This window comes from Aquarana catesbeiana, linkage group LG08, assembly GCF_042186555.1.
Source record: "Aquarana catesbeiana isolate 2022-GZ linkage group LG08, ASM4218655v1, whole genome shotgun sequence".
Classification (NCBI taxonomy): domain Eukaryota; kingdom Metazoa; phylum Chordata; class Amphibia; order Anura; family Ranidae; genus Aquarana; species Aquarana catesbeiana.
The window spans coordinates 138,877,027-138,889,844 of NC_133331.1; the positions used below are offsets into that span (position 1 = coordinate 138,877,027).

At 43.5% G+C, this 12,818-nt stretch overlaps 1 protein-coding gene across 4 annotated transcripts in view; it reads left to right on the plus strand.

Moving 5' to 3' along the window:
• MYPN (myopalladin) overlaps positions 1–12,818 on the plus strand; it is a 290,321-nt gene that overhangs the window by 201,872 nt on the left and 75,631 nt on the right. For all 4 annotated transcript variants that reach the window (XM_073596444.1, XM_073596445.1, XM_073596446.1 and 1 more), the window contains 2 exons: positions 1,623–1,646; positions 2,506–2,622. In XM_073596444.1, coding sequence (XP_073452545.1) covers positions 1,623–1,646; positions 2,506–2,622 — 141 coding nt within the window. The remainder of the gene's footprint in view (positions 1–1,622; positions 1,647–2,505; positions 2,623–12,818) is intronic.

Here is a 12,818-nt window from a genome sequence, read left to right on the forward strand (position 1 = left end):
TGACAAGTTTTCTGTGGACAAACTCAAGTAGCCTGTATAGAACCCTGACGTCAAACCTATTTGCATACTTTGGGATAGATTGGAACACCGATTGCATGCCAGGTACCTATAATAGCCCGTGGTTTTCGGAACATCCACAAACTCATATATATATATATATATATATATATATATATATATATATATATATATATATATACACATACATATATATATATATATATATATATACACATACACACACAAGGTCTATCTGGAAAGAATGCAGCCATGTAATATGAAAGATAGGGACATTTATTGATGAAGGTACAAGATACAAGTAGCATTGTACACAGAACAATGACACCTTAATCCCCTTCAAAGATACAACTATAAAGGAACGACTGGTACTTCATTTCCAGATCATAGCCTTAGACCCACAATTCATCTCCAGTTTTGACCTTCTTGAGGAAATTTGGTTTATTAATAGCAGTTTGAAGCAAGTCATTAGCAACTGCTGCCCAATGTTCCCTCTGCTCCGGTAACAAAAGCCGCAGAACAATTTTTGCCATGAAACGTTTCATACCAAGATCCTGCATCAAAATCTCAGGCACAGTAATATTTGGAATTGCCAGATCAGCTTCTAGTTCTCACACTGTCAGTTGCAGATCTTTGTTGATTGCAGCCTGTACACATTCAATATTCTCAGGTCCTGCTTGTTACAGGCCTTCCTAATCATGGATCAGTTTCACCAGATTCTCGACCATCTTTGAAGCATTTATGCCACACTTTTATTTGTGTTGCACTCATTTTATCATCCCCGAAAGCCTTCTGAATCATCCGAATAGTTTCCGTGGAGGAATGTTCAAGCCTAACACAAAATTTACAATATTAAAAGGTGCTGCACTGCCAATAAAAACAATTGTACCAGCGCAGGAGTCTTTTAAAATATATTAATGCAAAATTTGATGCAGATTTGTTGCTCTACTTGCTCAGTCATTTTGAATGTGACTGCCACACAGTACACATGCTCACTCAATGGCCCCAACTGGCTTGTACAGTGTATTCGTCATTGTTCACGCATGCGCATTCCAGTCCACAAACTGTTCTCGTTATATATTATATTATATATTAATTTGTTATTACTTATAGATTGATCTTTTGTACGAAAAGGTTGTTTATTTAGGGTATTGTTTTTACATCTGGCAAACATTGTAATATGTCTTTGGGTAGCCCAAGATTTCTAAATAATGTAGGTTTAATTTGTACCCAGCTTAAAAACAAACAATGCTATAGCTGTTGCAAGCAGAAGCCAATTGCAAACACACATTCTTTACAAATGACATATGACAGGTTCAATTGCAAAGACAATTAAGCTTCTAAAGAAAAAATTACAATATTCAACCCATGGATATTGGAGTGAACTGTAAAAAACATAAATTATTTGAACGAGTAGGATAGTAACAGGGTTTATCAGAACCCAGATTAAAAATGAATAACTTTCATAATCACACATTCTTAGATAGGTCAGAGACTTTAACAATTTTCAAGCAATTATGTTATAAGTCCTTACACTTCAAGAAAATTGAATTTGAAATAAAGATAGGAATAAATGCTTTTTTTTTATTTTTGTCTCTTTCTAGAGCCTCGATCTATGGCGGAACCAGGTAATAGCTTGAACCTTGAAAGCAATCCCTTATGATCCTTAAAAGTTATTAAAACGTGTTTACATGACACGCATAATTATGTTTTGTTAGTGAGTAGCTGGCTGGATACACTGACAATCCAACATTTTGTAAGGCATTCTTTATGACAACCTATTTAATATAAAACAGCTACTTCAATAACAAAGGGTCAGTCTGCCCAAAGCTGATATATTTTTTGTTATATGGTTGGCTGGTTAAATGCCGGAGGGTAAAAGACCTGATAGTCTCTCATGCCTTTCAGGGGCTCTAATGGTAAGAGCTCTGCTCTTTAAACCCAACTCCAGGCAAAAATATAATTGAAATAGTACATTGTGCATCATTTACCTTAGTTATCAAATTTGATTCCAAACACCTCTTCCTCTATGAGCCAAGATCATTTCCTGCCTAAAGACCAGGCATTTTTCCTTGCACGTTATAATCTAGGGCACCAGTCCCCTCACCATCCCATGAGCTCTCCTGCCTCTGGAGCCTATGAGAGAGGACCTCGCTGCTGGTAATGTTGCCTCCACCACTAGGTGGTGCCAAATCACGCAGGCAGCAACGTGGGCACCTAAAAAAGACCCAAATGATCACATGATCATAGATTTAAGGAAATTAAAATGAGCATTTGGATAGCTTTTTTTTCATACCAGTGGATAGTTAGGAGGGTGGGAAGGAGGGGTTAGAGGGGGGTTGCTAATATCCTAGATTCTAGTGTTCCGGAGCATGCATAAAATGAAGCTCTATGAAAACACTGCTAGTGTGTAACGATCTATTATTTTACTAATACATCAAATATAGAAACTGAGAGATACAAAACTGATTATGTTTTCTTCCACAGAAGAGATATGCACTTTAGTCATTGCAGAAGTCTTCTCTGAAGATTCTGGCATGTTTACATGTACAGCAAGCAACAAATATGGAACCACTTCAAGCATTGCCTATTTGACTGTGAAAGGTAAAAGTATTATTTATAAATGACCTTAATTTAAGGTCTCATTCACACCATGCCCTGTTCACACCACAACATGCAGATTTTTTCTGTGCAGGAATCTGCAACGTGTGTGCAGTTTTTTCCACAGGAAAAAAACTGATGTGACATCAACACTGATGTGAACAGGGCACATAACTGATGCGCATGAAAACTGATGTCAACATGAATAAAATCTGACTGAAACGCGCATGAAAACTGATGTCAACATGCATAAAAACTGACTGAAACGTGCATGAAAACTGATGTAAACGGATGTGAAACTGATGTCTCTGCAAGTAAAATCTGTGCGGTTTTGTCATCATTTTTCATGCACGCATGGTATGAACAAGCTCTAAAACTTTCGGTTTTCAAGAATTATGATGCAGTTGAAACTTGATTGTTTGCCATTGGCAAAAAAATGTTGTGCTTGTTCTTTTTTCTCCCACTTGCTGACCAGCCGCCGCAGTTGTACTGCGGCAGAATGGCACGGCTGGGCGAAACAACGTTATGTAATCTCGCTTCGCCCTGTGGCCACTAGGGGCACATGCGCGCACCCCCTGCCCCCCATGGAGTCAATGCGAGTGCCCGGCAGTCGCGATCACCGCCTGGCTCCTGTGATCGCTCAGGGCACATGGAGAACCGGGATCTGTGTATGTAAACACACAGTTTCCGGTTCTCTGAGGGGAGAAGAGACAGATTGTCTATTCATACAGAGTATGAACAGCAATCTGTCATCTCCCCTACACAGTCCCCTCCCCCCTTCAGTTAGAACACACACTAGGGAAACTATCCCCTATTTTGTAGACACTATAACTTTTGCGCAAACCAAACAATATACACTTATTGCTATTTTTTTTACCAAAATACATAGAAGAATACATATCGGCCTAAACTGAGGAAAAAAATATTTTTTTATATATTTTTGGGGGATATTTATTATAGCAAAAAGTAAAAAATATTGGGTTTTCTTCAAAATTGACGCTCTTTTTATAGCACAAAAAATAAAAATCGCAGAGGTAATCAAATACCTCCAAAAGAAAGCTCTATTTGTGGGAAAAAAAGGACGTCAATTTTGTTTGGGTGCAACGTCGCATGACCGCGCAATTGTCAGTTAAAATGACGCAGTGCCAAATCGCAAAAAGTGCTCTGGTCAGGAAGGGGGTAGAATCTTCTGGGGCTGAAGAGGTTAATTTCCATGCCACTTCTCAACAGCAGAGTGTCAGGGACCCTGACTTAAAGTATATCTAAACCCAAGAATATAAATTATATGTTGAAGTTTACCAAATCCTTAGATGTGGTTGGTGCATTCGTTTTCATTTTTTAGGCTATGAACATTTTTAGCAAGTACAGAAAAATACCTAATGTTCCTGCCAGAAATACAGGGGTTGATTTACTAAAGCTACATTTCACTGTAATTATACCAACATTCCTTTGCATACAGCTTTCATAACATTATATTTGATCTCTACTCTGATGTATAGCAGTGCACAGCTTTGCCATTTTAAAACAAGAAAGATTTATGTCATTAAATCAATTATTATGAAAAGCAAGTTTTTTTTTGTCTCATCAGGATTTTTCTCATATAAGGATTGTGGGGGTGGTTTACTAAAGAAGTAGGGACTGTTCACTTAACAAAGAAAGTGTTAATTTTGCAGGTTTTATGTTTCATTTGATTTGTTAATAAGGTGAAACTATGTTTCCTTTAAATACTCAATCATGTGGAAGAGAAAATTAAAATCAGGATATTAATTCGCACATCAATAATTAAAGTGAACACAGCTTAACCTCGTTCATGAAACTAAAGCTAGTCATACATGTGGACTAAGGTGTCCGTTTATGAAGTAGTAAAACATTTTCATGCTCCACTCTCCGGCATTCACAGAGGAGATCGTGATCTCTGGATGCCATTTTATGAAGTGATGTAGATCACTTCTCCTTTGTAAGAGTGAAGCAATCTACAAACACTTTGAACAGTGGAGAACGGCCCCTGATACTGGAATCTCGTGAGACTACCAGATTACAGTACCAGTAATTCACTGAAACTCAGAGGTGTCCGTTTATTAAGCAGTGATACAGAGACAGCTCACCTAGTTAACAAAATATCTGTCCCCCTACACTATATATACATATATACACACACACATTATATATACATATATATATATAGATACCTATATATATAGATATCTATATATATACACACATACATTTTATATATATATATATATATATATATATATATATATATATATATATATATATATATATATACACACACACACAATATATATATATATTTTATATATATATATATATATATATATATATATATATATATATATATATATATATATATATATATATATATACAGTTGTGCTCATAAGTTTATATACCTTGGCAGAATTTACGATTTCTTGGCCATTTTTCAGAGAATATGAATGATAACACAAAAACTTTTCTTTCATTTATAAGTAGCGGTACCCCCCATGAGGGCTGCTGATTGACTCTATACCACTGTCTACCCCGACTCTGCAGATCCTCTCTTACCTCTGACACCTTGGGTTCCATGCTGTAACAGGATGTTATCAATGAGAAACTCACACAATGTCACTGAACCACTCAAAGAGTTTACTAGAGTGAATAATAAACACAAATGGACAATATGAATGAACATAAACAATGTATGACAGTTGATAACCACTAGCTTAGATATGGAACTGTGAAATTAATAATCACCGTAAGAAGCATATGCAGACAGGTGCACAATGGGACAAGCGTTCAATATGCTCTGAAACCTATATTAACCACTTCAATACAGGGCACTTAGACACCTTCCTGCCCAGACCAATTTTCAGCTTTCAGCGCTGTCGCAGTTTGAATGACAATTGCGCGGTCATGCTACACTGTACCCAAACTAAATTTTTATCATTTTGTTCTCACAAATAGAGCATTCTTTTGGTGGTATTTGATCACCTCTGCGTTTTTTATTTTTTGCGAAACAAATAAAAAAATTTTGCTTTTTTTTTTGTTTAAAATTTTTGTAAATAAGTAAGTTTTCTCTTTTACTGATGGGCACTGATAAGGCGGCACTGACGGTCACTGATAAGGCGGCAGCGATGAGGTGGCACCAATGAGCGGGCACTGACGGGCACTGATATGTGGCACTGATATGCGGCACTGATGGGCACTGGTAGGCGGCACTGATGGGTGGCACTGATATGCAGCACTGATGGGCATTGATAGGCGGCACTGATGGGCACTCATGGGTGGCACTGGGTGGCACTGGGTGGCATTGGTGGGCACTGATGGGCACTGATAGGCGACACTGATGGGCACTGAAAGGCTGCAAAGGTGGGTTCTTATGGGTGGCACTGATGGGCACTGATAGGTGGCACTGCTGGGCACTGATAGGCGGCACTGATGGGCACTGATACGTGGCACTGATGGGCACTGATACGTGGCACTGATACGCGGCACTGATAGGCATCCCTGGTGGCACTGGCAGTGGTAGGCATTGTAGTGGGCACTGATTGGCAGCTGCCTGGGCTTTGATTGGCAGTTGCCTTTGCACTAATTAGTATTTCCCTGGGGGTCTAGGGGGCATACCTGGTGGTCCAGTGTGGCTGGTTTCCCTGGTGGTCCTGGGCGGCTTCCCTGGTGGTCCTGGGCGGCTTCCCTGGTAGTCCTGGGTAGGATCCGAGGGGGGCTGTGCTGATAAACAATCAGCACAGACCCCCCCCTGTCAGGAGAGCAGCCGATCGGCTCTCCTCTACTTGCGTCTGTCAGACGCGAGTGAGGAAAAGCCGATCACCGGCTCTTCCTATTTGCATCGTGATCAGCCGTGATTGGACACGGCTGATCACGTGGTAAAGAGTTTCCGTCAGAGACTCTTTACCTAGATCGATGTTGCAGGGTGTCAGACTGACACCCCGCAACAACGATCGCCGCGATACGTCCAGTCAGGATATTGAAACCACTTTGCCGCTGTCATTCTTCTATATGGCGGGCGGCAAGTGGTTAAACACCTTCCCACTGAGGCCTCAATACACACACACCAAATTGCAATATAATAACACTTACATTCAATACAGTGCAATAGTCAACCTGTACTCAAGGGCTCCCCCTTGATTATCATTCGATGTTCAAACTTCCAAGTAAAGCTGTGCTGCTTTGCAAAAGATGATAAAAGTTCCTTAACTCCAGATTTCTTCAGCTAGCCTGTAGTTTAAACTGCAGTATTTGTAATCCAACAAGGCAAAAGAAAGAAAACAAGCTGTAGAATAAATGGTAAGTTGGTAACTGTGTGACTGAAGAAATATAACCTCTGTAACTTCCTCTTTATGTGTGAGTGCAATACAGTACTGACTTTACAGCGCAGGGAATAACAAGCCCCAGAGTTCAGCTGTATTTGGCCTGGAATTAAATAGAATCACTTCTGTGGAACTACGAGTCTCACCAGCAGTCTGTGAATAACTCACTCAACAAAACAATGCACTCTACTGAAATGGGCAGATGCCCTCTCACCACCATAGGTTCAGAGGCTGCAAGACTCCGTCCGGACGCCCCTCCTGATGTCTCAGTCCGATGAAAAGATGGCGCCGCCACGCAGTACCGCTCCTCTGAATGGCTGGGATGCAGGAAAACCTCCAGGTGTCTTGGTACTGCACACTGATCGCTAGGCCGGCTGGGCTGTCATCTGAAATCCCTCAGGCTGGTGCTCCCGCTCCGCGCCGCATAGGCCGCAGTCTCCTGGTCACACACACACAGACCTCCTGCTGGCAGGTATTGAAAGGCATCCAGAGAGAGCGAAAAATGGCCGCGCTCTTCCTTTTATTACTCCACCCAGCATGCTGTGCTGCGCGCTTTGCCTTGTCTGTACTGTAATTCAGGGCCGATCCAGCTAACAGAATCACTTCCTCTTTCAAACTACATCGCCCACAATGCTTTGCAGCGCTGCTTCTCAGGAATTAACAGAAAGTCCTAACAGCATTAAAAGGACACTAGAGGGAGCCAAACTCATTTGTAACCATAACAACTGTAATGCATTAGATTGACAAACCATTGGCTACACACTCCCCCCACTTAAACTCTTTGGTCCCCAAAGACATGAAGGTCAACACTTCACCTTGCTGAAAAGACAGAGCAGATTAATAATAATAATTTTTTTCTCTAATTACACTCCAAATTCAACAAATACTGACGCACCTCTGGGTTTCTCTGGAACCATTTGTACACACTATCAGTAAGTTCATAATCGGTCTTTGAACAGGCCAGGGCAATTGCCATGTCCCACCCATTGGTGTCAGAGGTTAGAGTATAGTCGCCCCCTACCCAGTTAATGGTGGGAGGTATAGCTTCAGGAGCTGACCTACGAATGGTATGAATTTGCTCTTCAGAACACTGTCCCAGTGTGTCATACGTGAGTCTCTTGGGAGGGTGCACATTCCGCCTCAACCGAATGGGTGAATATTTCCCAGCAGGCTGTCCTGAGTCTTTGACTGTTGCCTTGACATCAGTCCGAACACTTAAGTCAATGGAGAGGTCTTCATTTGCAGTTGCAGAAACTTGTGATCGCTCCTCGATATCAGGAATTGGCAACACTTCATTGGAGAAACCCATCGAATCTCTAGCCTCCTGCTCAGGAAAAACTTCTACAGCCTTGGTTCTTTTTACATCCTGCTTAGGTAACATTGTCTGAAACTCTGGCCCCAGGGACCTCCGAACCGTCTTCTGTGCCTCCATCGGCTGTTGAAGTACCACATCGCCAGTGTCTTTTGGTCATTGAGGCACCACTCTGACTGCTTCTTTTGGTTGCTGGGGTACCACTCTAACTGCTTCTTTTGGCTATGGTGGCAATGCTCGAGTAGTTTCCATCTCTTTGATCCTTTCTCGTATTCTCTTCAAAGGACTGGCTATTGAACTTTCTTCCACAGGCCAAAACCATCTAGGCCCAGTCACCATATCATCCTTCTCACTTCCCCTTCTTCTTAATGAGGATGAGGACACCGGACCAGGAACTCGAGAATACACCTATTCTTCTCCAAATTCCTCATCTTCTTCATCACCCTCTCTTTCTTCTGGTGAGGACACTGAACTAGATGTTCGGTAATACACATAACCTTCTCTAAATTCCTCATCTTCTCCATCCATTTCATCAACTACAGTTGGCATTTCTTTCTGTGAGCGTGTGCGAGGTGGAGTTGGCTTCGGAGGAGGTAATAGGGGTGCTTGAGGCACCCTTACTGCATCTGATAGTGGTAGCAAGTGATTCCTGTGCCACATCTTCATTGGTCCCTTCTCACCATCAGGTCTGATCTGATACACCGGTAAACCAGGAAGTTGTTTACACACAATATAAGGCTGTGGCCTCCACTGATCTGCCAGCTTGTGCTTCCCAGGTACTCCCAGATTTTTCAGTAACACTCGATCACCTGGTTGTAAGTCCTGAATCTTTACTCTTGAATCAAAGTTCCGCTTAGGCTTGTCGCCAGTTCTTCCGCAGTCTGTTCACATATCCCTTGTGGGATGTTAAGGGAGTATCATCAAGAGAAGTGCCAAAAGCCAAGTCAGCGGGAAGCCTTGCTTCTCTCCCAAACATAAGAAGGTAAGGCGAGTAACCAGTGGCATCACTCTCAGTGCAATTGTAAGCATGCACTAGTGCTGCTATGTGGTTTCCCCAATGCTGTTTCTTTTCTGGGGTCAAAGTTCCCAACATGTTCAATAAAGTCCGATTGAATCGTTCAGGTTGAGGGTCACCTTGAGGGTGATAGGACGTGGTACGAGACTTCTTGATATCCAGTAAAGCGCACAACTGATGGATTAGACAACTCTTGGAGTCCCTTTCTTGGTCTGAATGAATTCACACAGGTAATCCATAGTGCACGAAAACTTCTTAGTGGGGTAAGCCTGTGCATAGCGAGTGAAGTGATCAGTCACTACCAGGATACTGTTTCTTCCACCCGTTTTGGGCTCCAAGCACAGAAAGTCAATGCAAACCAAGTCTAGGGGCTCCTGACTTTGTAAATGGCCCATTGGGGCGGCCCTAACTGGCAAGGTTTTCCGCTGGATGCAAGTTAGACAGGAGTGACAGTAACTCTCTACCTCTCCCCTCAGATTGGGCCAATAGAACCTATCTCTAATCAATCGGAAAGTTCTCTCTGTTCCCAGATGGCCATGTTCGTCATGTAATGACACTAGAACAGTAGATCGTTTTTTTCCCGGGAAAAACAGCTGCCACCTTTCCTCCTTGTCTCCAGCCGGGCAGCGCCTGTACAACACTCCATCTCTGATTTGCAACCGATCCCATTCTCGATGTGCGATCTTTGCTCCTTTTATGTGACTCTTCAGCAACAATCCAGGATCTTTCTTGTTCAAGGCCTGTAATGCCAACTGAACCAATGGGTCCTGCTCTTGGTCTCTCCTCAAATCTCTCTTGGACAGTTGGGGTCTTACTTGTGTCAGTCCACAGTAATGCTTCGGTATGCCAGATGGGTGGACTCCCAGGTATTCGGCAGCCACTCCTTCTTTCATCTTCTGGTCTAGTCCCTGACACAAGGCCCACACTCCTTCTTCTGTCACATAAGCCCATTCCTCTGGTTCCTGTTCTCTTCTCTGAGGCCTATGAGATAAAGCATCCGCATCCTGGTTCCCAACTCCAGGCCGGTACTTCAGGCTGAACTGAAATCCTGCTAAAGCTGCTAACCACCTGTGTCCCGCGGCATCCAGTTTTGCTGTGGTCAAAACGTAAGTCAAGGGATTGTTGTCCATCTTGACAACGAACTCGGCCCCATACAAATAGTCTCTTAGCTTATCCACCACAGTCCACTTGAGGGACAAAAATTCCAGTTTATGTACAGGGTAGTTCTCTGATGGGGTGCGGCTTCTACTCACATAGGCCACTGGTCTCAATCTCCCTTTCTGTTCCTGATACAACACTCCTCCGAGGCCTTCCCTACTGGCGTCCACATGTAGCTCATAAGGCAGGCTAGGGTCAGCGTAGGCCAAAACTGGAGCTTCTGTGAGACCTTTCTTCAGCTGCTAAAATGCTCTTTCACATAGAGAAGTCCATTGACTCTGGACAGATTCTCTTTCTTACGAGCGCCACTCTTCTTGGGTTTCTCTCCTTCTTCTCTCTCCCGTGACTGCTTGCAATAACTCATTAAGAGGCCTGGCAATCTTAGCGAAGTTGGCCACAAACCTTCAGTAGTAGGAGCAGAAACCTAGAAAAGATCAACTCGGTTACAGTTCTTGGTCTAGGCCAGGTAGTGACGGCCTCCAACTTCTGCAGATCTGTGGCAACTCCTCCTGCAGAAACCACATAACCTAAGTTGGTAACAGAAGTTCTGGAAAACTGGCATTTCTCTAGTGACAGCTTCAGTCCCTCCTGAAGATGAGAGAACACCTTTTCCAATCGGGCCTCATGCTCTTCTAGGGTCTTCCCGAACACATAGATGTTGTCTAGGTACACCAGGACTTCCACAAGATTCATGTCTCCTACTGTTCTTTCCATCGGGCATTGAAAGGTAGCAGGGGCCTCCGACAGGCCCTGAGGCATCCAACTAAACTCGTAGAATCCCAATGGGCATATGAATGCCTTCTTCTCCTGGTCTTCTGGGTGCATGGAAATCTGGTAATACCCGCTCTTCAAATCAAGCACACTAAACCACTTAGCTCCAGTAAGACACTGCAGAGCATCTTCAATATGAGGTGTGGTGTACTGGTTTGGAATGGTGCATCGATTCAGAGTCTGATAGTCGATACACATGCGCAATGACCCATTCTTCTTCCTTACTACCACGATGGGAGATGCATAAGGACTCCAAGATTCCTGAATGACTCCGGACCTTTTCAACTCTGCCAGCTGCTCTCTTAAGTCTTCCAGGTCACTGAGAGGTATTCTCCTGGCTTGTTCTCTGAAGGGTTTGTCTTCCTGAAGGCGAATTCTGTGTTTGGCACTTTCTGCACATCTTACATCAAAATCGTCTTTGGAAAACAGCTTCTGCCATCTCATCAACTGGGTTTTCACCCTGTTCTGCCAAGCAGGAGACAGGACCTCTGCACATCACTGGAACTCTGCCTGTAACTGTAGGCCATTCTTCAAGTCTTTGACCTCTTCAGGGATTACATGGGTGGCAGCGCTCACCTGCCCCACCAACATACGGGCTCCCAACTTAATGGGCTGATCAGTCACATTCTTCAACTGGATGGGCACTTTCCTTCCTGCCCTGTGCAAATCTCGGATAGGAACCAGCTCAGGAACCATCTCCAATCCAACTGCTTTTGCCTACTCATCCGTTTCCAACACCACAAATGGGCCTGGTTGATCCCAAGTCAGCTTGACGGTGGCCTTTACATGAGCGACCTAAACCGGCTGTAGTACCCTCTCTTTAGTCTCCAACTTCCACAACCGCCCCACTCCTCCTTTCGGGGCCTTCTTCCCTCTTGCCACTCGTCGACAAGCTTTCTGTAACTGCGGGTGAATCTTATTGTTGGTGGACCCATCTTCGTTCAGTACTGAGGACAGCAGTCTTCTCACCAGGTCAGTGTTGGTCCCCACCAGTATGGAATTTCACCCAGCCCCAGGTGGTCTGAGGCACACTACAGCCAAGGTGTCAAAAGCTTCTTCTTTTCCGACAGTTGCTGGCCCAAAAGATATCTGGATAGGAATGTAGCCATCATATGGGCATCTGGTGGTTCCAATTCCCCATATCTCAAGCTCTTCCAGCTTGCGGAGGGGAATGTGACTCAGGTGTTTGTCATAGAAGTCCCGGTATATTAGTGTGACTTGTGCCCCTGTGTCCAGTAAAGCTTTGGTATAGACTCCTTCAATTTGTACTGGTACAATCGGGGACAGCCCCACTAGCTTTTCCAGGAAATTGGCAGAAGTACCCCGCATGTGGTTAGGGTTTCGATTCTCCTTCTTCTTCTTCTTGATACTCTGTGAAGACTGGACAGTGACCCTAGATGGTGCTGCCAGACCACATTCAATAGGACCAGGCCAATAATCTCCCATAGGGGTATTCTGGTAGGACCTAACTGTGGCCCTGAGTAGTGTTGCCAGACCTCTTTGGATTGGGCCAGTCTGACAAACTTTTTTAGGAGTGTTCTGGATGGACCTAACTGCGGCCCTAGGGGATGGTAAAACATTGACCCTCTGCGCCTGGCCCCCTGACCCCGGTGC